At 33.4% G+C, this 25,912-nt stretch overlaps 3 protein-coding genes across 9 annotated transcripts in view; 1 reads left to right on the top strand and 2 right to left on the bottom strand.

The window, feature by feature from the left end:
- Window positions 1-2,092, top strand: part of LOC131955314 (rhotekin-2) — a 38,659-nt gene extending 36,567 nt beyond the window's left edge. For all 7 annotated transcript variants that reach the window (XM_059319396.1, XM_059319400.1, XM_059319399.1 and 4 more), the window contains one exon: window positions 452-2,092. In XM_059319396.1, coding sequence (XP_059175379.1) covers window positions 452-573 — 122 coding nt within the window. In that variant the 3' untranslated portion in view covers window positions 574-2,092. The remainder of the gene's footprint in view (window positions 1-451) is intronic.
- A 172-nt stretch (window positions 2,093-2,264) lies between these two features.
- On the bottom strand, window positions 2,265-13,596 carry LOC131955315 (sushi, von Willebrand factor type A, EGF and pentraxin domain-containing protein 1). The gene is made up of 15 exons (XM_059319404.1): window positions 13,283-13,596; window positions 11,518-11,673; window positions 11,063-11,222; window positions 10,889-10,980; window positions 10,391-10,505; window positions 9,769-9,857; window positions 9,364-9,427; window positions 7,891-7,979; window positions 7,214-7,277; window positions 6,956-7,044; window positions 5,871-5,985; window positions 5,484-5,572; window positions 4,846-4,961; window positions 4,261-4,423; window positions 2,265-3,700 (listed from the first exon to the last, which is right to left on the bottom strand). Exons 1-15 carry the CDS (start codon window positions 13,338-13,340, stop codon window positions 3,555-3,557), a joined length of 1,605 nt encoding a protein of 534 aa, XP_059175387.1. The 5' UTR covers window positions 13,341-13,596; the 3' UTR covers window positions 2,265-3,554.
- Window positions 13,597-16,679: 3,083 nt separating this feature from the next.
- Window positions 16,680-20,984, bottom strand: LOC131955331 (1-deoxyxylulose-5-phosphate synthase YajO). The gene is made up of 8 exons (XM_059319428.1): window positions 20,570-20,984; window positions 19,617-19,679; window positions 19,285-19,470; window positions 18,306-18,464; window positions 17,949-18,127; window positions 17,606-17,657; window positions 17,291-17,452; window positions 16,680-17,017 (listed from the first exon to the last, which is right to left on the bottom strand). The coding sequence occupies exons 1-8, from the start codon at window positions 20,681-20,683 to the stop codon at window positions 16,922-16,924; spliced, it is 1,011 nt and encodes a 336-aa protein (XP_059175411.1). The 5' UTR covers window positions 20,684-20,984; the 3' UTR covers window positions 16,680-16,921.
- Between the last annotated feature and the right edge of the window lie 4,928 nt (window positions 20,985-25,912).

The raw sequence follows: 25,912 nt of genomic DNA on the forward strand, positions 1-25,912 counted from the left end.
GTTACATTTGGTTTAAGTTCTAATTTACTCTTGATCTAGCTTTAGACTGTCTAGTTACATTTGGTTTAAGTTCTAATTTACTCTTGATCTAGCTTTACACTGTCTAATTACATTTGGTTTAAGTTCTAATTGACTCCTGATCTAGCTTTAGACTGTCTAGTTACATTTGGTTTAAGTTCTAATTGACTCCTGATCTAGCTTTAGACTGTCTAGTTACATTTGGTTTAAGTTCTAATTGACTCCTGATCTAGCTTTAGACTGTCTAGTTACATTTGGTTTAAGTTCTAATTGACTCCTGATCTAGCTTTAGACTGTCTAGTTACATTTGGTTTAAGTTCTAATTGACTCCTGATCTAGCTTTAGACTGTCTAGTTACATTTGGTTTAAGTTCTAATTGACTCCTGATCTAGCTTTAGACTGTCTAATTACATTTGGTTTGTGTTTGTTACAGAACCTGAGAGCAACAATGAGAACCTAGTGAGTGACTTAGGCAATGACCAGTTGACCCAGATGTTGCACACCTTGATGGGGGAAGCTAGTCAGATTAGGGGAGGAGCATCATCCCAGTCATAGCCCATGTTAGAGAATTGTTCTAGAGATCATCTGTTACTTTATTTTATTTATGTTGTAGCATGCAATTAAAAAGGGGCAGCCTTTATCATTTGATTTATTCAACAAGAACAAAACATTTTGTTTTACATAATAGAAAAAGTGTACTTAAAATACTGCACAAATCTCAGATATTAAGTACTGTTAACTAATCTGAATTTGACATCTTTTTTATTTTTTAATAACTGGATTTTTAAATTTTACTAGCTCTTTAATTAAGTTGCAATGGATTTATCACATTTGGAACTTCTGATCTTAAGTCATGGGGGGGGAGGGGTGTTGATTAAGAACTTTGACTAAATTTGTGTGTTCCAAACCAGCATAGTATTTTACTCGTGCTTGTTTGTCAATTTTACAGATGATGATGTGCACTTAGAAATGGTATGAATCTGGTGTAAATGACTTGAGTCTGGTTGAGAGAAGTGCTAGTTGACTATGGTCACATTTCTCAAGCAATAAGATTTTTTTGTTGTGCAACTTTTAAGATTTTCTTTACTTGGACTATTTTTTTAATTCTAATTTTTCTTCCTATGCACTCCAAGAAGAAATTTGATTCTGAAGTTGGTTGTGTTTTATTTCTGTCTGGTCATGAGCTATGATCTCTCAGGCATTTTGTTCATCTGATAAAGGACATCAGTTAAGGTCATTAAGATTTCACCACAAGTATTCCAGTACCCAGAGCAGGCTGCCATACTTTTAGATTGACACAAAGTTACAAAACTCATGTTAATTATTGTGCCTTGTTTCAGTTGGAAATGGGTTATATTTTTATTTCGGCATAATTTTTGTAAAATCAGTTTAAAATGTCATTTGCAAAGAAGCATGGGCAGATATTGTGTGCAAAATTTTAAAAAATATATTTTTTGCTCATATAAAAACAATTTGTTTGAAAAAGGGGCGTTGTCTACAATACTGTTAGTTGTGTCCCCTCTCTGTACAGCATCTACATATGTTTAAATGTATTTATTATATTAGTTGCTTATTTATTGTCATCCACTTGTTACTAATCTTGATTTGTAAAGCTAGTAGCTGCTAGCCAATGTTAGTTTACATTTGTCAGGAATTTTGTTTTTGTACAATCGACCACAAAGTGGTTACCATTCCTGGAAGTGATCTAACCTGATCTTTTCTTTGTAACAAAAATCCAGCTATGTATTTTTTTGCCTTTAGTTTGGATTTTTTATGTTTGGTTATTGAATGATAATTCAATTGGTAATTGAACTATTAATTATATAAGGTTTCAAATGATAACCTTTTTTTATTTTAATTACTGTACCCTAACTAAATCTGGGAGGGGGAAGGGACAATTTTTCTGTTTAATTCAATTTTAATGCATTTTTGGCAACGACCTTTTAAATATTTTAGATAAATTATTTGTACTAAACAACTTGGAATTGCCTTAGTAAAGAAAATACTAACAAGCTAAAGTTGGTCATTGTTAGAAAAGTTAGAATTTGTTATGAAAATAAAACATGAAAATTAATCACATTGGCTCTTTTAATATATAGGATAGATTTAATTAACTTTCTCATGTTTCACAGGATCTTAGAAATATGTAGCCTTTTGTATGTGTGCAAATTTCTCTTATACATGAGAATTGCATGATTGTCCGAAAAATCTTTAAAATGTAAAATAATTGCAAAACAAGTCAAGATGATAAGTTTAAATTTTAATCATTTTCAAATTTGAATGACAAAAATAAAGCTACAGATTGATGTTAAAACTTTGTCTCATTTTTACCCTATTAACAGTAACACTACTCATTTTGAACTCTTCAATATATTCAAACATGTTTTCTCTCAACTGGCAAATATTTGTAACATAATATCACTAGCTCCAAGGTTTCATAGTAAACATGGCACATTTTAGGAGATTTTTTCAATCATACAAGTTATTCAACATTTTTTTAAAAGCCTGATAAAATAGGATTTGCAACTTTCAGACAATGTCAATGAAATTAAAGAAATCACTAACCAAATTAATAACAGAAAACTACAAAAAGGTTTAATAGATACCTAGAATCATATATATGTGAAAGACAAGTAGTTAAATCAACTTTTAAAGTAAAGCAGCAAAAATATTTAATGAAATATAAGACTAAAATGTATTTAAATATTTTTTTTAATTTCCATAGGCCTTGTAGGCCTACATTTTCATTATTAAAAAAGGAAAATATATAATTTATTCTAGTTACATACCAAACACAGAATTGTCACCCATTGCACCAGAACCAATCAACTTATTAAATAACTGAAGTAAATGATGGCAATGGAGAACATTGTTACACAATGGCAATTTAATATCAAAACTTATTGCATTGTAATTTGAACTCAAAATATTTACAAAAAATGTGTCAATAATAAAAAGGGTGAATATGGCAACAACTAATTTTACTCTGTAATTAGCATCAATTGTGACATTTGAAAAGATAATGTCCTAAGCTACAGATCTTTTGTAAACAATGGAATGATGCAGCAACTCATGAAACACACGCAGTCAAGGGAGTGAACTGTGTTCTCTAAGAGCACTTTTAATGGGTTGAAACTACAGATGAAAGTTAAAGCTTTTTATAAGGAGCAAGTGGGAAATGAGACGTGGGCATCTGAAATTTGTAGAAACATTTTTTAATAGGAGGACGATGACAAAGAACATATTTCCAAATTATCTTAATTCTATAAATATTTGTCAAAAATTCATTAGGAAAGCAACAGTGAAAACACAAGTTTAGAAAAATGAGTATCCCAATAGTACCAATGGTCATATCTTCCAGCAATGCCAAAGGTAAAACTTCCTTGTATCAACACTTACCAGTATAAAGTTCACATATTACCACTTACTACATCTAGTACAAAAGTACACCTTACTTGTACTACGACATACCAGTACAAAAGTCAACCTTCCTTGAGTCAGCACTCACCAGTAAAGGTGAAAGTTCATGTCACTTCTCATAAGCCAGTGTAAACAGGTGGGGAACTCTCATCACTGGCTGCCAGAGGCTGATGCTCATTGTTCTCCAGTCTAATGGTTACACTTCTCTTCCTGTAGCACCTCCTGCTCTTGTAAATTCCAAAAGCCAACAGCAGGCAAAACACTAAAGAAAAAAACAATTGTGTTTGTTTTTTACTATTTCTTAATGTCCTTTACATTATTTAATATCTACTGCTAGTATGAATTTAAAATGCAAAAAACAAATATGTGACCCTACATAAAGTACTTTAACTTATTCTGAGCTCAAGACAAAGCTATGAGGGGCTGTAGGCCATTGATTTAGGAAATTATTATTTTCAACTAGTTATGACTGTGCATACATGTGTAACATAAGTATTTTTTGAAATGATGAAAATATTTTTATCTTAACTTAAAAGTATTTAAGTTGTCTTTTCAAAGGGCCAAACTAATATACAGTTAGTAAATTTAAAATTTCATCGTATCATGTTTTGTAGTCAATAGTACATCTTTCATAATATACATAACATTGATCCCATTTCTAATAGTTTCATCATTGAAATCAGCTCCAAAAAGAGTGAATGAGAAATGTAACCACAGGTGTTAAAGGACTCAGTCCTGCAGGGGCACATTTGAGAAAATGGAAAAATTAGATTCAAGGATTTAGTAACAAACATTAAGATTAAAACTGTGAGATGTACTCACCTATACTAGCGCCACTGACAACTCCAATAAAGGCATCTGTAATTTCACATCCAGTTGACTGAGAGTTTTTCCTGAAGAACGGAGTTGAGCACCACCTAGGGGACACTGACCCTTTGGGGCAGTAGCTGGCTTCAGGGCATTTGTATGGGTCATGGTCTGCTTGCTACATTATCAATAAAAAAAAAATTATGTCATTTGGGCAATAGCTGGCCTCAGGGCATTTGTATGGGTGATGGTCTTCTTGCTACATTATCAACAAAAAAACTTATGTCATTAGGGCAGTAGCTGGCTTCAGGGCAATTGTATGGGTCATGGTCTGCTTGCTACATTATCAATAAAAAAAAAATTATGTCATTTGGGCAATAGCTGGCCTCAGGGCATTTGTATGGGTGATGGTCTTCTTGCTACATTATCAATAAAACATGTCACTAATTCAATAGCTGGCTTCAGGGCATTTGTATGGGTCATTGTCTGCTTGCTACATTATCAATTTAAAAAAGCTTATGTCATTAGGGTAATTAACCAGTAATTAGGCTGTTTATTTAATGAGTTATCTTGTACTTGTAAGATGTGGCCCTGACTTACAGGACAGTAATAGCCATCAGGACACTCTGTACATGCTGGAGATCCTTCAGTTGTTGTGAACCATCCAGACTCACATTTTCTACACAGTGTTGCATCATCTGCTGCTTTAAAGTATCCTGAATGGATGACCACAAGCAGTCACATGAATCACAAATGTTCATTCACATTTTAAAAGATGATTTAATCAGTTACACATTTTTTAGAATAGAAAATAAACCAAACTATAAAACTAACACTTGGTAGGCTACATTTTCGATAAAAGGTTTCAAATATTTATTAATGTTTGTTGGGATAATTTCAGAGCATTTGAGTACTTGATAATGGCTACATATAAACAAGTTAATTTTACTTAAAGATAAACCCTGTTCTGAAGACCAAGGAAAAGTAAGGGTAACTACACACAGCACTTTAATTAATACCTTCTAGTCACTTACACATTTTTTTTTAAATTGTCTAGTTGTAGGAATAATTCAAGTATGCAGGAAATATTTTGAAATGTATTGGAACAATTTAAATTTTAAAAAGACAAAAAAAGAGCAAAGGATGGTGTTTTTAGAGTATTTTTAAAAGAACTAACTGTAACAAAACAAATAGACAGCCCACCATCTACTGGGAGCCAAGGTGTAAGGTGAACTGACCTGGTCTACACAGGGTGCAGTTTTTAGCCGCTTGAGTTCTGGCTTCTCTCCCCTTGCCACAAGCCTCACATCTTGTGCAGCCTTGAGTGCTGAAAATAGAAAAAAAAAACATATTTTACATGTAGCAAACTTTTTTTTTAACAACAGAAATGCAGAAAATAAGATTTTTTACAACAGATATTATTCAGAAAAAAAATTCTTACAACAGAAATCATGCAAAAAAAAAATTGTTTACAACTTTTAAAAAAATTATAATATTATAATAGAAATTGACATTTAATCTTTTGATTTAGGCCTATAGAAACTCTGAATTGAAATTAAAATTTCTATTGTTTACCTCACGAATAAAAATGAACATCAGTTGTAGATATTTTTTAAAAGTCTCACCTACAATATGTCCCTTTAAAACAGGGTGAACAATACACCTGGCCACTCAGATTCTGGAAATAACCTTCTACACAGGGAGAACACTCCGTACTGTTTGTATAGCTTGTGTTAGTGCCTGAGATACATTGAAATATTACTGTACTGTTTGTATAGCTTGTGTTAGTGCCTGAGATACATTGAAATATTACTGTACTGTTTGTATAGCTTGTGTTAGTGCCTGAGATACATTGAAATATTACTGTACTGTTTGTATAGCTTGTGTTAGTGCCTGAGATACATTGAAATATTGCTGTACTGTTTGTATAGCTTGTGTTAGTGCCTGAGATACATTGAAATATTACTGTACTGTTTGTATAGCTTGTGTTAGTGCCTGAGATACATTGAAATATTACTGTACTGTTTGTATAGCTTGTGTTAGTGCCTGAGATACATTGAAATATTACTGTACTGTTTGTATAGCTTGTGTTAGTGCCTGAGATACATTGAAATATTACTGTACTGTTTGTATAGCTTGTGTTAGTGCCTGAGATACATTGAAATATTACTGTACTGTTTGTATAGCTTGTGTTAGTGCCTGAGATACATTGAAATATTACTGTACTGTTTGTATAGCTTGTGTTAGTGCCTGAGATACATTGAAATATTGCTGTACTGTTTGTATAGCTTGTGTTAGTGCCTGAGATACATTGAAATATTGCTGTACTGTTTGCATAGCTTGTGTTAGTGCCTGAGATACATTGAAATATTGCTGTACTGTTTGTATAGCTTGTGTTAGTGCCTGAGATACATTGAAATATTACTGTACTGTTTGTATAGCTTGTGTTAGTGCCTGAGATACATTGAAATATTGCTGTACTGTTTGTATAGCTTGTGTTAGTGCCTGAGATACATTGAAATATTACACAAATCTCCTTCAATATGTCTTTACAATATTTTAGTGAAAAAACATCAGGCAATAAAAATATTAAAAACATGAAATATTTGTTTTACTATTGTTTAGTGTCTTATAGTTTTGTAAGTAAAAGTGAAGAGAAACAATTTATTTTTCAGATCAAAACAAGAGAAGGTGGAAATATGTAACTAACCAGCTGGACATTCAAAACAAAGATCAAAGCTGCTCTCATTTTTAAATGTACCAGGAAAACAGGGTGTGCAGTTCATGGCACCCTCTAGCCTGTAGACAATAACATGACAATGATTCAACTTTTATAACCAGCTATAAAACAATGTTCATTTCAACTCTATAATTTTTTAAACATGTGAATATCTAGTAAATAAAAGTTGATTAATTTAAAACATGATAAAATAAAATGTGTGTGTGTGTAAAATAAAAAGGTGCTCACCTTGCCTCAAAGCCTGCTGGACATGGGTCACAAGTTTCTTGACCAGTCTCAGCTTGGTGTGAACCTAAACACAAACATCATTTACTGTAGCTTAGTCAAGTACACATCAGACTGGTAAGCCAGAATTATACATCATTTACTGGGGCTTAGTCAAGTACACTGTCAAATCTGGTCAGCCAGAGTTATACATCATTTACTGGGGCTTAGTCAAGTACACATCAGACTGGTCAGCCAGAGTTATACATCATTTACAGTTACTCATTTCATGTACACTCTCAGACCTGGTCAACCAGAGTTCACTGGTTGTTTGTTGACACACAAATAAAAAGGGATTGGGTGACCAGGATGATATTGATATCAAACTACTTCACTTCCCAGACTTAAGCAACGGACACAGAAGTGCTGGGTAGACTCAGGGACCTGATGAACTGAACTCAAGACTTCTAGATTAGCAGCTATTTTTACTACCACTTACACTCAACTTTTCATAATTAATTATAAATAAATGAAAAAGTTGATAAGAAACACATAAGGTGGACGTATTTCTTTCAGAATCTGAGGTGACTAGTGAGGATGAGTTCATCTGTTTCTGTGACCTCTGAATATATAGAGATAGTGTACAGTGATACAGATATCCCATAATTACAACAGAGTAGAACAAAGTGGGTGTGACCAACCTTTAGCACACTGCTGACACTCACTAAAGCTGCTCTCATTCTTGAATGTTCCAGCTTGACACGCAGTACAGTTCTCAGCTCCCTTAAACCTGTAGGGTCACATCAAAAACATTTCCATCAAAAACGAGTTCAAGTGGGAATATGTTCAGGTCACATCAAATACTAGTTCAGGGTAACACCAAAAACTAGTTTAGTTGGGAAAACTATAAACTTTCAATGCTACATCAAAAACTATTTTAGGAGGGGAAAAAATGTTTTTTACAATTTGGAGCAATATTTTAAACATATTTTACATTATATAAACTCTTTTACAAAAGTTAGTTACTACAATAAAAAGATAACAGCTATGATAAAGTATCAGTCTAATCTTCTTTATCACAAGTATGTGTTACTAGTGTTATCTTTTTTATTACATGCATTCAATTTATAAATGAAATCTGACTCCTATCTTCAAATTTTAATTATATATAGATTTGAGTATAATAACTATCAAAAAATAAGATATAATTTAACCTATGATAGTGTTTTTTTTAATACTATTTTAATGGTTCATAATTAGTTTATGCTATCTATCTATCTATCTATACACTACTAAAATTCAAGCTGTTTACAAGTTTATATATTTTTGTTTGTTTGTCTGTCTGCTCCATTAGATGAGAGCATCAGCACTATGTGTGGAACTGTAAAATACATTTTTATGTTGAGAATAATAGCTCTTTTTCCCCAAAATGCTATTCACAAACTTATTTAACAAAGATCATTAATTAATTGATATATTCATTTGTAGAAACCCCCCTTTAATTAGAAAGTTCAGAACAAATACTTTATTTTCACACAAAAATTAAAAACTTTCACCAGCCTAGTGACGTCACTTGATTTATTTACTTTTTTTAACAACAAACATGGCGGCTTCCATGGAAGACCTTGTTGCCCATTTAAAAGTTTATGTATCATAAAACTAAATGCACAGAGCAATGCACCACATGCAATTGGTTCTAATTCATTATTATTAGTTTGACATTAGTTTTAACGATTTATTAATTTATTATTCAAATGAGGTTTGTGCTCAGAAAATATAGAAAGAAATCGATGTTTTTAAAACATGTAAGTTGAGGTGGGACTTCTTTTTAGATGTGAATGATAAAGTTGCCTATTGGGACTTGACGGGACATGGGGCAGGTGAAGTAGAGTTCATCTTTTTCTGTGACCTCAAAATATGAAGGGATAGGCTGGTCAGACACATGCTTAGACGAAATGGGTGTTTTTAGAAGATAAACATATTGTCTGAGGTGTGACATCTTTTTAAATGTGGGGTCTGGCTTTTTGTGAAGATGTGTGACAATGGGGAGTGGAGGGGAAAGATAAAAATCGTCAAACAAACATGATGTTATGTATGGATGACCCCCAAAACCCAGTTATCCAAGGATAACGGGTAGTCTAGTAAAATTTAAAACCATATTGGAAAAAACTTACCTGGCCTCTTGACCAGCAGGACAAGGCTCACAGCTTGTTTGGCCAGGTATTGGTTGATGGGAGCCTGTCAACAAAAGTTTTAAATAAAAAATTATTTTATTCAATACAGGTAATAATTTCATAACTGCATGTACTTTGAATTTTATAAATGAGGTTTATTAGTACTTTTTTTTATAAAATAATTTTAAAAGTTAGTATGAACCACTTCCCTATAAATCTGTGTTTAAAATAAAATAATTCAAAAAGTCAGTATAATCAACTTCCCTATGCACCTGTGTTTCAAATAAAATAATTTATACAATATAATCCACTTCCCTATACACCAGTGTTTTAAATAAAATCATTTAAAAAGTCAGTATAATCCACTTCCCTATACACCAGTGTTTAAAAAAGAGACCCCCTCACCTTCCCAACAAAAGGTACAGTTGACTGTTTGATTTGTGTTGGTATACTGTCCTACTGGGCAGGGAGAGCAATCTGTACACATGCTTTGGCTAGCAGAAATAAAGATAAGATGCTATATATACATTATACAAATACATTGCAGTTTTTTAATATTTACAGTCATTTTAAATTTTGAATAGTAAAATATATTACATTTCAATGGTGAAACGTTTTTACATTTGACAGTTGAAATGTTTCTAAATTTGAATGTTGAAATGTTTCTAAATATGAATGTTGAAATGTTTCTGGCTTTGAATGTTGAAATGTTTCTAAATATGAATGTTGAAATGTTCCTAAATTTGAATGTTGAAATGTTTCTGGCTTTGAATGATGAAATGTTTCTGGCTTTGAATGATGAAATATTTCTAAATATGAATGATGAAATGTTCCTAAATTTGAATGATGAAATGTTTCAACATCTGAAGTGCTCTGTAAACTGTATCAAGGTAAAAGTGCTGCTTCTAATGACTAGGACTGGCTTTAGTGTCTGACTTCAATATGCATGTAAGGGAGTTTCAGAATTATTACAGCATTTAGATACTCCTACAAGCCAACTCACGACACAAACAAAATGTCAACTGACTTGCAAAAAAATCCAGCTGTACATTGAGAGCAGTTGACTTGTGCTGTTAGATTACTATAGAAACCTTGTCCACATGGTAGACACTCTGATTTGCCTTCTTGTGGCTGATGCTGGCCTGTAGGTTGAAAAAATATTTATTTAAATGTGTGACTATATAAACAACCTCAATATGTGTATTTCTCCACAGTCTGCTTAGGAAAAATTGTAATCCAGACAAACTGAGCATCATTTAAGTGGATAAATATTTCTAAGGGTTAAACTGGATAAATATTTTCTAATGGTTAAACTACATGAATATTTTTAAGGGTTGAACTGGATGAATATTTCTAAGGGTTAAACTAGATGAATATTTCTAAGGGTTAAACTAGATGAATATTTTTAAGGGTTAAACTAGATGAATATTTTTAAGGGTTAAACTGGGTGATATTTTAGCCAAAAGGTCAACAAGTTCAATTTTATTGCCATTATCTTCAGGTGTGAATAAAGCAATTAACTCACCTAGACCACATTCAGTGCAATTAGCTGAACCATTCTGGCTAGAAAAATATCCTGGTTCACACTCTGTACAGTTTTGAGATCCAATCACATTACTGAAATAAAGTCAGACAACACCAATCTCATTACTGAAATACATTAAGTTGTCACACCACCAATCTCATTACTGAAACTTACTTTGTTGAGGTTCCAGCAGGACAAAAATCACAGTGATTTTTGCCAGAGTAAGGCTGATATTTCCCAGCATCACAGTTAGTGCAAAATGTTGTATTTAAGCAAGAGGCAGAATAATCAGTTTTATTTGTATTATTTATGCAGCACCCACATTGTGGTGTACCTGAAATAGAAAAAAAAAAATATACACTTAACAAGCTTTATAGTATCTAAACTAAAAATCACTATGGAATTTTTAACAACAGTCTCATGCAAAATTGAGTTCTCTGAACCTTTTTTTCTTCAATTGTTTTAAGAGATTTTACAGTTAAGGAAGCTGGTGGTAAAAAATTGTAACCGCTTTAAAAGGCAGAAACAAAGAGGAGCTCTACAACAGTAAATCAGCCAACCATTCTTAGGTAATAATCATTAAAATATTATTTGTATTTTACAATAGTTGGAAATTCATGCATATTTACTTATGTTTGCAAATGAGCCTGGACCACAGACATGACAAGAATTAAAATAAGTTCCACTGCAGTTGAGGACTGGAATCCATGGGGAAGTTGTGCTGTTGTTCCAGCTTGTATTGGCTACAGTCACAGTGAAAATGGCTATAAATGATATCCAACTACCTACAGTGGGAAAAAATGTATTAAAATACAATAACATATATTTTATGAGATATATATTTTAAAGTAATTCCTAACTGCACTTCATATTAAAATGGGACGTTAAGCCTTACACAAAAATCAGAGTCATTAATCTATATAAACTATCTTTAACTTATTTACTATAGGGTTACTATATACCTTTACATGGTAAATTAAATAACGTTGAACATACAACAAAAATGTAATTGCCAAATAAATAATTCAGCTGTACATGATCAGAGAATTTGACATTTTTAATAATAATATTTTAAGAGAGCATACAGCTGTCCCAGCACAATATTATTTCTTTATTTAGATGGTCAGTAGAAAACTGTTTCCAGAGATGCTTGGGCCATTCTTTAAGAAATGACTATTTGGGTATGTATGTTTCATTTTATTGTCCGTAAATGCCAAATTAATGAAATCTTCTTTTAAACCCTATCCTCAACCCACACACAAACACAAATCATACGTGAGCTGTATTCTAAGCCTGATAATATTAGTCTACAATATCAATAAGTATAAGACCTAAGAACTTAATATACCTATTTTCATGAGGATTAATTATTAAGACTTTATTGGAGAGAGAATAAGCCTTCCCTATTGGCTTTAAGGTTTTATCACTGGAGCTGAACCCCTCCCCCCCCCCCCCACCTTAGAGCAAGAATTGCAGGGGCTGGTTGACCCAGGAAGACATGGCAGGGACTGCTGGAGGAGGCTGAAAGGATAGCAGGGAATAGTGAATAGGAAACAGCTGAAAGGATAGCAGGGAATAGTGAATAGGAAACAACTGAAAGGATAGGAGGGAATAGTGAATAGGAAACAGCTGAAAGGTTAGCAGGGAATAGTGAATAGGAAACAACTGAAAAGAGTGTCAGGAGACCATGGAGAGTGGAAAGCTTTGACAGAGGTGAATTTTTATATAATTGTTTGGAGTTTATATTTAATTAACTCAATGCAACAAGCCCACCGGTTGGTTGAGGCCAAGCCGGTGGGACGTTCTGACCGGGATTCAAAGGGACGACTCGAAATATCATCCAAATAATATTTTATAGGTCTATAACTATAAGTCTATTCGTGTATAAGACATTAGCTAAGACATTAGTATAAGACATTAATTTAGTAAAATATAAGTAAATAAATGCAAAAAGTAAAGTAGCAGAGATCTAATCTAATAATCGGATGATTTTAGATACCGAAGTCCAATAATACACTCTTCCACAAAATAGGTGTGTTGGGTTGTTAGTATAGTACTAATAGTAGTATTGTAATCTCGACTAATTTTATGGTTAGAAATTCAGGTTAGGCGTATGGTAGGACCAGGGTTGGGGTTAGGGATAGGGTTAGCGATTGACATTAGCCAGTCATTTGAGTCATTTGTGTATTTATTATTTAATAGAATTTATTTAGTAGGCCTAATATTTAATATTAAAATTATATTTAGGCCTAGTTAACTAATTTACTAATAACCTAATAACTACCAGTAACCTAACACCCCTTTTTAAAGAAGATTCCATTATCTGACACCGCTATAGAAATTCCCCCTAATAATCTATCTATCCCATATGTAAAATATTGTAAAACAACTTACAAAATCCAAATGGAATTGCTGAATAACGGTAGTTGAACTGCCACCTCAAAATATTCATGATTGTTCTTCTTAGAATTCACATAATTTTAATTTTAAAATGATCAATGATCATTATAACATTAATAAAAATTAAAATTGACTGAATAACGACGAACTTGGATGAAGAGATAGATCTATTTTTCGTAACTCTAATTTTTAATCATCCACCTAAACTAAACGTGTAAAATGTCATCAATAAAAATTTTAGAATATAATAAACAAGTAGTTTGCGAGCGACGCCATTTTGTAACGAGTCATGTGATTTTGATCATATGACTTTATGATGAGTCTTTATTTGTTAGTTGTTCATTGTTAGGGTTGGGTGAAAGGGGAAATTTCTGATACCAGCTGATTTGTATAGTAGGCCTATGTCAGGGGCGGAACTACAGTGCCGCCAGACCCCGCAATGCGGGGGGGGGGCCCACGTCATTTAGGGGCCCATAGCCGACCATAATAAAAATTTTATAGTTAAAAAAAACACTATTTTCTTGCATTTTTGAATTGACAGTAAAAGCTTTTGTGAAAAACAAACAGATCTACTTTTGTCGTGATGTTATATTGTAGATAACATATTATTATGCTGTTGCGTAAAAAAATATATGCCTGAGCAAACGTTCAAAACACTTCCATGACTTATTTCCCTTTTTTAAATAGTTAAATAGGTGTGCTCATAAGCTTCTTTTAATATATTTGTTCTAAACAAATTAAAAAGCAATTACTACTCTTAATTATTATATTTTTTAAAATTATATACTAAAGAATAACATAGAACTAAAAGGAAATATATTTAAAACAAATAATATAAATACAAAAAAACTTTAAAATAAACATAACACGAGAAACCATTACGCATACAAAGCTTTCACGTTTTATATTCTTTTGACCGTCAAAGTCTAGATGGTAAGCTGTTTAGAACAAACAAGAAATAAACTAGTTCTAAATCTAAAAACAAAAAGTTAAAACAGACGAGTGCGCCCACTCACAAACCTGACAAGTTGTAATTTGTTTCAATTGAAAAACAAAACATTTTTTTTAAAAACACGATTAGGCCAGAAATGAGTATCCAATGTTTGTATTCTGTGTTTGTATATGTATATGTATATATATATATATATATATATATATATATATATATATATACATATATATATAATATATATATATACATATATATATTTATAATACATATATATATATATATATATATATATATATATATATATATATATATATATATATATATATATATATATATATATAAATAGGGGGGCCCAGAATTTTTTTTTGCGGGGTGGCCCTTTTTTTCTAGTTCCGCCACTGGCCTATGTACAGTCCTATGGCCCATGTTAGAATTGAAATAATAAATTAGATTAGGCCTTAGTTGTTTAAAAAAAAAAAAGAAAAACAACAAATTGTGCTTTTTTTTCATCGCAGTACATTTATTTCACCATTTCGACTTCTGATTGTAAATGTAGCCCCTGCCCATGTACTAATACTAGATCTAGATCTATGTACTATGTACTATAGTAATATGTAGGCTAGGCTACGCAAAGTAGAATATGTGGCGGTAGAACTAGAATAATAAATTAAATTTAAACTTTGGTGGGCCATAACCTGTGTGTAAAAAAAAAACAATGTTGTTAATGAGTTAATACTAATCTCAGAATGCTAGCATACAAAAAAACTATATTATGGCAACTACAACCATGTTATGTATATTCTTATATATATATAATTCTCTTCATGGAGACCATAGAAAACACCAAGCTGTAAGCGCGCCTAGCAGCCCCCTCTCTTCCTCTCTAGGCATATCCCCTACCACCCCCACCCCCACATGATCTGGTGAGCTGTGGTTCACGCCAAATGTTTACAATCCCTGTATAGCCGAGTTTACTGACGGCTATCAGGGGCAGATAATTTAGTTTGAAATGATTTTAAACTTAGGGGAGGTAACTAAGAGGAGGCTTGCTTTCACGGGGGGGGGGAGGGGATTGTAGGGTGGGGGGGGGGGGGATTGTAGGGTGGGGGGGGGGTTATCGTCCTTAACGACCTACTGATAGTGTTTTAAAGCAAATAATTTCAGTGGCAGCATTGGTACTGTCGGGTTCAAAATTATTAATTACTGAAAAGTAGAAAATAAAAGAACTAAATAGCGGCATACGAGACGCCGCGGGTCGGCTCGTATATATATATATATATATATATATATATATATATATATATATATATATATAGTTATATATATATATATATATATTTATTCCCATATAATTAATACCCCGTCACTTTCATCAGGTCACTTTTGAGTCTAAGCGTGTTTTCTGTACTTTCTGATGTGCAATTACTGTGTGGGTGTATGAAAGTAATACGCTTTGAAAATAAGCCCTGAGTTTATTGTAATTGTATTTACTGATACTGAGATAACACACAATAAAGCTTATCTTAGTCCACAAATTATTAGGCCTATACGATACACACTTTGTTGACATGATGATGATATGATAGTGAGACTGTCTGACAAACTGCATATCTGGACGACCAGAATGGACTTAATTTGCACTTACCCCCCCCCCCCCCTTTCCATTTCCCTGTTACAGAACTAGGACCAATAGTTAAAGACCCCACTGGAGGCCCCAGCATCATCCAATATATGCCACCTTACATTCAGTTGGTTTGACCAGTTATTAGCTCCAATAAAAATAACCATATCACTATTGGCTTAAGCAAAGGCAACAAAGAGCCACAGATTTTGTTGATTATAACTCAGCCGTATTAACATTTTAGATGTTTTTTGGGCAATATGGGAAGACATAAAATGGTAGAGCGTTAGAATGCACACCTGATTTCTTGTGTTCAGGTCCCTGACTAGAGTTGAAGTTTGTCCTGGAGTCCACTCAACTTTTAAGGTTACTTGACTTGCATTAGGGAATGTAAAGGTGTCTGGGCATAGTGCTGACCACACTAACCCTTTATATGCAGAGGTCACAGAAATAGGTGAACTCTACTTCACCTGCCACCAGGTGTGTAAGGGAACTTTACTTAATTGAGCAATAATTTAATAAAATATGTCCAAAATTTGATACAATTTACAATATCTCACAGTAAATAAGTAGAACATTTGCCAACAGCAAAAACTACAAATCTTTAACAGAAAAACCCAGGTTGTTGTCAAATAAAAGCAGGCCAACTTGCCAAAACAATGAAAAATTTATGTATATTCTCAGGTCATGAAGACACTTAAACAGCAACAATATTTACAATAAATAAATCTCAAATAAGTAACACACATAATCATGGACTGGCTGTTTGATAATATCGAGAAAAGAATCACACAAATGATAAAAACACAAAAAACCTTGGTAGTATATATCTTTATTTACTTTTTAAACATTAGCATAAACATTTCATGAACACATGTAAATAACAGTAAATAATATAAGTTTGTTTACCCCATTCAACAAACATGTAAATAAACCACATTATATTTTGATGTAATTCCCTTTTTAAACATCAAAGACATGTAAGACATGTAAGCAACAGTTTACCAGAACTAACATGTTTACCCCACTGTCAGCAAATGACATTGTGTTTATATGGATATCATTGGCACCTGTCCACAGCAGACCACTGATCCAATGTTAATCCTATTTTAGCCTTGACGTCCTCTGTAGCCTCAGTCAGCTGACGAACTACATCCTGTAAACAGAGATTAACAGAGGAACTTGATCAGAATAAACAACAGGTTCAGATCTGTCATTAATAAATAAGAACATTGGTGTATATATATAATAAGCATTCTATAAAGAGAAGTTTCATCAAACCATCTTGAATAATGCCTATATAGTTAGAAATGTATTTTTTTCAAATGAGACTTTAATGACTATATGTTGAGGTGATTGCTATATGGCGAGTTATATGAATTATTTTACAAAGCACCACATGCACCCACAAAAAACTGTACTTCCTTACGTTATTTAGTTTTATAACTTGACTGTTTTGCTCAACTTGTTCGGGAGAGCTGGCCCCAGCTATGACAACAGCAACCCCCTCCTGTTGGAGAATCCAGGACAGAGCAGCTTTAGACATCTCCACTCCTGCAGTTTTGCAGATCTCATGGATTTTTTTCAGAGCCTGATCAGATAGTGTAAATGTTTGCAAGCATTAGAAAACTAGGAATAACATTGGTGAAAACTTCAACAAAATATTAAACTTTAGGTGATATTTTATTATTTTCAAACTACTCTTTTCTTTAAATCATAACCTATAAATTATCACTCAACTAACTTGATCTACTTCCTCTTCTGCTCCATCTTGCCCATGTCTTGATAATGGTGTACTGTATGAATAAATGTTTACCATTATTATTTCCCATGTAATGTTTGAATAAACATTTATCACAAGTTATGGCCCATGTAATGTTTGAATCAATATTTATCACAAGTTATTGCTCATGTATTGTTTGAAATGAAAGCTTATACACTACAACATATATACGGATTGAAAACACTGTTTATACACAAATTATTGCCCATGTACTGAAATATGTATAGGCCATATCTTGCTTTCTTTTGGAAATATTCACAAGACAGCCAACACAGAAAAAGAAATCATAGTCAGCAGAACTTACGAATCTTTACTGAAGAGCTTCCCTCTTCTTCTCCCCTCTGGAACATCAGAGAGTTGAGCATATTTGCCTGTGAGTAGGCCCTGCTGGAGAGGGGAGTAGGCTAAAACATCAACACCATGTTTTAGACATTCAGGAATCACACCCTGTTCTGGTGAGCGCCACAGTAAATTATAGCCAACCTGACAATGAATAGAGATTTCAAATTTTTACTTTGAATATGTAAAAAAGAAAATTGGCAGATGTCTGAACAGAAAGGAATTATAAAAGTATTATTTATTTTTTAAAACCCAAAACCCAATTTTTATAGAATTTTTTTCCTAAAAACTTAAACCAGACTACATTTAACAATTAACTTACTTGGTTAACAACAGGCTTACCACCTGCTTCTATAAAGTCTTTTATTTTCTGAGGTCCAAAATTTGACATCCCATAGTAACGGATTCTACCAAGAGCCTTTTGTCTCTCTAGTTCCTGAATAGTTTCCTTAGCATCTTTCACATAGGTGGGAAAGTGCATCTAATGATAGATAAATTAACAAAATGCAATTAGTTGTTTATTAATGCAGAAAAATCATAACAGATTTGATAGTCTTAAACCAGATAGATATAGATGATTAATCAGGATGAGTAAAGTAACTCAAATAAATATGACAATCAATTTTTTATTATTTTTGCTAATTGTAGGCTTACAGTAAAAAAGGAATACCCTCAGTTACTTGCCCTACTTTCTTGATGTGTAATAAGGCAAACAGAGTGAAATTAAAGTTGACCTAATCAAACAACTGGACTAGTTTTACACATGAAGAACAACTGCACCAGAGATAGCAAAATCTAGATCATTAGTTCAAAGGTTAAACTCACAAAGTTTGCTTAAAAGGAAAGATCTTTATCAGTCATTAGAAAACCACAAAAACTGCTGTAATTTTACAAGTTAAAAGATTGCAGTTGTAATAAAACTAGGAGATATTTGGAGATGTTAAGTATAGGTTTGAATGCCAACTAGAGCCTGTAATTTAGTTGCATCACACAACTTGGGGCTTGTCAAAGTGGTGGTACATTATCCAGTACCAAGTCTGACTAAATACTAACTTTTAATGGACCTAGCATTTTACACCTAAATATTTTACAAAAAAATTTTTAATCACTTGAATGAAATGTATATACCTATCGACTGAGATGCTATAATTTTAAGGTGTTTTTTTAGAAAACTACAGATCTTGGTGCATGAAAAATATTAATCATGTTGGCCTATTAGAAACCAGATACTTAAAGATACTTAGCTTTTTATGGTTTCTAATATTGTGGTACAAAACTAGTGAGACAAAATAGAAAAATACCTGAATGATATCAATGTATGTAGTTTGAAGATTTTGTAATGCTTTAGTGATTGCATCATCTATTTCTTGTGCTGAATAAGGAGGGGTATCTGCGCCCTGACGAAAACCATATTTGGTTGAAATCACAGCATCCTGTCTTCTTCCTAGCAGAGCTCTACCTAAAACTTTCTCAGAGTTTGAGTATCCCTGAGAAAAAAAGTATTAACTTGCACTTTATATGTAAAGCTACCATGAATCATAACCACTTGACAAAATACTACATTATTTACAACTTTTTTCTTTATTTTAAAGTACTTAAAAAATATAAATTTTAAAGTACTTATATTTTTTACCTCTGCAGTGTCAAAAAAGTTTATACCCAACTCTAGACATTTGTCCACAATGGCTTTTGACACCTGAAAAAAACATAGTATTGTGAAAATAGGTAGGCCCGTGTGTAATATTATATTTTTTACTATAAATACTATATATATTTATATAGGCTTATTTATAAAAAGGAGTAGGCATACATTGCCTTAAGTCGACTTAATAAGTGTAACCAAGCTAGACATCATCATAACATAACTATTTATATTTTAATTTATTGTGTGCCATAGATTAAATATTTTAATTATGAAAACAACAACAGTCTTCCTGTGTCAGCTTAGAGATGATTTAAGGTAACATTATTTTTAAAGTGTAGCTTATTTGTTTCTAGTTGACACTAATGTCTCAGGCTGGATGGAGTTATGATTAATTATCCTGATTTACCAAAACATGTTTTCCTTAATGGACCTTAGGTAGGCTACACAACATATATTATGAAATTATTTACAAACATGACAAGTGAAGAACTTATAAAAGTAAAAGTAGTCTGGCTACATTTATTTACTACATTACATGATAAATAATTCAATATTTATTAATTAAGAGTGTTCAGATAAATGACATTCAAACTCATTACTCATATTCATATGACATATATAGGCCTACTGTATACTATATTATACTCATTAGGCCTATTATAAATATTAGGCCCAATTAAAGTCTAATTCTAATTATTTAATTAGTAGTGATTACTAATTAGGCCGACTACTATTACTATTAATTTAATAAAATACTTAGGCCTATTTAATTTAGGCCCTACTTTAAAAATAATAATAATAATATAATAATAGGGCCTAAAATAAAATAATTACTAATTATTAATTAATTAGGCCGGTCAATATTACTTTTATTACACGTCTAAGGCATAGGCCTATGATTATTATTCTAAATCTAGAGTCCTAGACCTACACCGACCTACCTCTGATGCTTGTGCTGGCCACTGACTGTCTCCTTTTCCATCATTGAAATTCCAAGTACCAAGACAAAATTGTGAAACTTTCAAATCTGTGCCTTTTAATATTACTTGCTCCATTTTATAAAAGGCCTTGGTTGTTTACACTTTTTTTTTTTTACACTTTTTTACACTTTTTACCCTAAATTTACCTTTAACCTGCTGATGTAAATGGTTTTCAATACTAAAGAGGTTCAATCCAAAATGATGATTCTTTATCAGTAGAAGTACTAAAAGTAGGCTCCACTAAGATAGGCCTACCGACCGTGGTTAACTGAAGAAATATTTTAGAAAATAGGTCTAGACTAGATAGATATATCTAGACTAGTTGGCATGCACAGTAGACACTTTTTTAAATCACTTTTAGGCTACTAGATCTAGATCTAGATAGACTGTTCTATTAACGGAAAGAAAAAGTGAAAATCAGACTACTAGACTAGATCTATATTACGCCTAATGAACTCTAAGTCTAAACTAGATCATTTAGTTGTGGAAAACTAAATTATCCAATGGTTCTAAAATTATTGAAACAACTAAATATATAAATAACTGCAAGAATGTTAACAAAATGGTAAAACATGAAACAGTAGTTTAGCTTCTAACATATTTCGATGATTCGTCCCGTGAAAAAAAAGACAGTAACTGGTTTGCCAAAAAGTACGCAACATAATGTTTAAAATTATGTAACTTTTAAACGAGCGGTCTTTTGTCTGCATGTAAACTTGTAAAGCTTACCAACAAACACAAAATCTTAGGCTATGGTGTAAAAATATGGTGGTCAGTCTGTCAATGACACCAGGGTGTCTTGTATTCTTGTGTGTCTGTCAACGACACTAAGGTGTGTCTGTATTTTTGTGCGTCGACCGGACAGCAAACTCTCGTAGACTCTCCAGTTGACGTCTCTTATTCTTTAGGGAAATTGCACGTATTCATTGTTTCTTTCAGATATTTTTACTCCATGGGGCGGACACTGGTTAAAGTAAATATTTTTATAAAGATTGTATAGGCCTATATTTTTTCTAGTTCGTCCGGGGAGGGGGGGGGGGCATGGGCGCCGACAATTAGAGAAGCGCCCGAACTGGGTAGGAAAAAAAATAAAAGCTCATTTTGAGACGCATTACAGTTAAGAAAATAGGATAATACTTAGCTTTGCTGGCTCGTTAAACAGTTTTCTAAATCAACTGTATTGTGACACCAACATAAAAACTACTAATACTAAGATACAGTGACTGGTAAAAAGCTCCCAGACCTTACCGAATATCGCTAACGTAAATAACTATATATTATAAATGAGGGAAGGGGGGGGGGGGGGGAGTCGCAAACTTGCCAGTTCACACCGGAATGGGTTGCTACATATCCAGTGTTTCTTCCAGACTTTTTTCTCCGGGGGGGGGGCACTTGATATTTCCGGGGGGGGGGGGGCGGTCAACCCTTTTTTCAGGGAGGGGGGGGGGGGCGGACACTAGTAAAAGTATATGTTTACCATATAAATTCCATCTCGTTCGTAGGGAGGGGCGGTAGACTCTGTACATATCTGGCTACATTTCTGGCCTATACCCGCCCAACTTGGAAGACACTCTAGACGTCTCTCAAATCTCCAGTTCTTTTCTAGCTCCATGCATGGTCGGCCATGCAAAGTCGCGCTTGTTTATGCCAGTGACGCTCAGCTTCCGTCAACAACGTGTTTGTTAAACCTGTGTCCCTGAAAACATGTGTTTGTTAAACCTGTGTACATGAAAGAATGTGTTTGCTAAACCTGTGTTCCTTAAAAATGTGTTTGCTAAACATTGTTCCTTAAAAATGTGTTTGTTAAAACTGTGTACATGAAACAGTGTGTTTGTTAAACCTGTGTACATGAAAGGGGTCGTCCATAAATGACTTCACACTCGTAGGGGGGAATGGGGGTCCGTAATTTTGTGACGGTGTGTGATGAGGGGGATGGGGGGGGGGTTAGATGATGTAACGTCACTTTTTTTATTATAAAAAAGCAATGTTAGAAAACGAGTTTTAGCCGTTATTTCGCGTTTTAGAAAACGGTTTTAATAAATTGTAATAGGAATTGATCAAAATACTCTATGTTGACATAGTTCTGACAAGATTTTGGAAAATATCGATGTTTTAAGAAACATTCAACAGCAATTTTTAGGGGGGTTGTAGACCGAGGTGTGACGTTATTTTACGGGGGGGGAGGGTCTGGCATTTTGTGACGACGTGTGACGGAGGGGAGGGGGGAGGTAAAAATCGTCAAAAAAGCGTGACGTCATTTATGGAATACCCCAAAGAATGTGTTTGCTAAACATGTGTTCCTTATAAATGTGCTTGTTAAACCTGTTTACATGAAACAATATGTTTGTTAAACCTGTGTACCTGAAACAATGTGTTTGCTAAACCTGTGTTCCTTAAAAATGTGTTTGCTAAACATGTGTTCCTTAAAAATGTGTTTGTTAAACCTGTTTACATGAAACAATGTGTTTGTTAAACAAGACGAGACTACACCCATGCTTACACCGCAGGAAACAAAGTATCAAAACTCTACATTAACAACCCCACATCGACACACAGAGCATGAGAAATGAAGGGATAGGCAATCAAACAAAGACCCCAGTAACAAAGTACTAAGCCACAGTATTGTATCGTTACTACTCCATATTGACACATGCGATTGCTGAAACATGTATTGCATCCCTAGTTCAACCCACACTATAAAATGTTTGATCAAGTGTAGCGTTTACACTAAGTCGAAGTATGAATTCGTGAACTTATATCAAAATGTTTATTCTGGGACTTGTTGAGCGCCCAAGTTCGCACATAGATTACAACTAAATAAAAGAATTTGTTTATTTCATGTTGGAAATAAGATGGGGAAAACAAGGGTCTGGCCTGAAAAACACGGCGAAGGGTATGAAATATGAAGAGCTCCAATATGATGAGCTGCATTCACACAAAAAACAGGTAGCTGAGATGTTGTGGGATTAACGTAATTAGCCGGATATTAAGCTTAAAGCTGCCGCACGATAGACTTGTTGAGGTGCCAGTCTTACATAGTTTATGGGGAAATTGCTGTTGTATCCGGGGAAAGGAACTTATCCTACGGTTGTAGTTGGTAAACAGGACATCCTGGGGTAACCTTCAGCTGTACATAAAATATCCAGCTAGTGTACAAAAATTTTACCCTGCTCAACAAACATTTTCCTGATGTACACAACTTATCCTATTATACAAAACGTATCCTGTTGTACATGTTGAACACAACTTATCCTGTTGTACACAATTTATCCTGTTGTACACAATTTATCCTGTTGTACACAACTTATCCCGTTATACAAAACGTATCCTAATGTACAAATATTATCCTGTTGTACACAATTTATCCTGTTGTATAAAACTTATCCTGTTGTATAAAACTTATCCTGTGGTATAAAACTTATCCTGCTGTACGAAACTTATCCTGTCGTACACAACCTATTCTGTTGTGTGAAACTTATCCTGCTGTACAAAACTCATCCTGCTGTACACAACTTATCCTGTTGTAGAAAAATTATCATGTTGTACACAACTTATCCTGTTGTACAAAACTTATCCGGTTGTACACATGTTGAATGGATTTTTTTTTCTTTTATAAGCACATGGGTTTGAGCGTTGTCTGTAGTTAGGTATCGCTGTTCATATTATTTATAACCTGAAGTGTATTTATTATACACTGAACTATTAATGTACACCTAAACACACAGATATAAACACGGAGGGTATCATGCTATATGGTCGGCAATCTCTAGAGATCATTTTGACCAATGAAACTCGTATAATTTACGACCTTAAGTCCCAGGTACAGACGATGTAGTACGATCAATTGCTCTAAACAACTAAAAAATAAAAATCTTGTCCAAATGTGAAAAATGCAACCACAATCACAAATAATAATCTGTACACAATATGTCTAGCAAGCAATCTCACTTCAACTGTCCCTTGGTTCTGTAAACAAAACAAATATATAACAACAGAAGAACCAGCTTTATTTATTTGTTTGTTTTGTCGTTGATGAATGTTTAGCAGCTTGACAGCCGTTTTACCTCCCTTGACAGACGATTTTTTCCCCATTAACATAGCTAGGTTCGCTGTGCTCGTGCTATTCGAAGAGCTGATTTTTCTAAACAGAGAGAGATGCTTTAAAAAACAACAGGCGTTTCTATCAACAAGTCCCGGTATCAACACACTCTGTATGGTATGTGTTTACAAATAAAAGTTTGACTTGTTGCCACAAATTTTGAATAGGAATGCAATTAAATAATAATGAACCCAAAAAAACAGGACCTATTTCGTTATTTTTACAACGGAGAGAATATTCTTTGACTTGTTCAAAGCAATAACATAGTATGTGGCGGAAAAAAAAAAAAAAAAAAAAAAAAAAAAAAAATATATATATATATATATATATATATATATATATATATATATATATATATATATATATATATATATATATATATATATATATATATCCCAACACAAAAGTATTTATTGAGTCATTTTTTAAATTTATTCCTTGGAGTGTTGTATACCCCATCAAGTAGATAGCCAATTGCCTAAACAGCGTCACTCGTCCCTCCTAAATAACATTATGACAGTATAAATGGGCGTATGAATGTCATCAGTTAGTGTGGCTGTGATGTACTGGGCTGTTCACTACTGTTATCATCATACGCTGACCTACTTTAAAATGAGAGCAGAAATTTGTAACACGACAGTGACCCGGTTATTTTTTTTTTTTTTTTTTTTTTAGCCATCTCGAAAAATGTGGTCTCAGATTGATATTTCGTCTTTTCGACTCTCCCAATGACACCAAAATGTAGACTAAAATTGTTTTCACTTCAAACGCATGTTCACGTTCAGGTTATAATGCGTATATATATATATATAGTATATATATATATTATGTCACATCCCACTGAGTCTTTTGCCTACATCGCCACAAAGCACAAAGACCCATCACATCTGGACCAGTGTTTCTTCCAGACTTTTTTCTCCGGGGGGGCACTTGAAATCTTCGGGGGGGCGGTAAACTTTCTTCGGGGGGGCGGACACTGTTAAAAGTATATATTTTCTATATAAATTATATAAATTTCATTTCGTTCGGGGGGGCGGTAAAAATTTTTCGGGGGGGCAAAGCCCCCCCGAAGAGATGCCTGGAAGAAACTCTGATCTGGACATACATTTCCAGGTATTGGTCCCATCTGGTATAAACCTACTTTACTATCTATGTGTGTACATAAGGTACTACTACAATACCAGACGACCCATTGGGAAAAAATG

The sequence above is a fragment of the Physella acuta genome, unplaced genomic scaffold (assembly GCF_028476545.2).
Source record: "Physella acuta isolate Inbredline_101_S28 unplaced genomic scaffold, ASM2847654v3 ptg001063l, whole genome shotgun sequence".
NCBI lineage: Eukaryota > Metazoa > Mollusca > Gastropoda > Physidae > Physella > Physella acuta.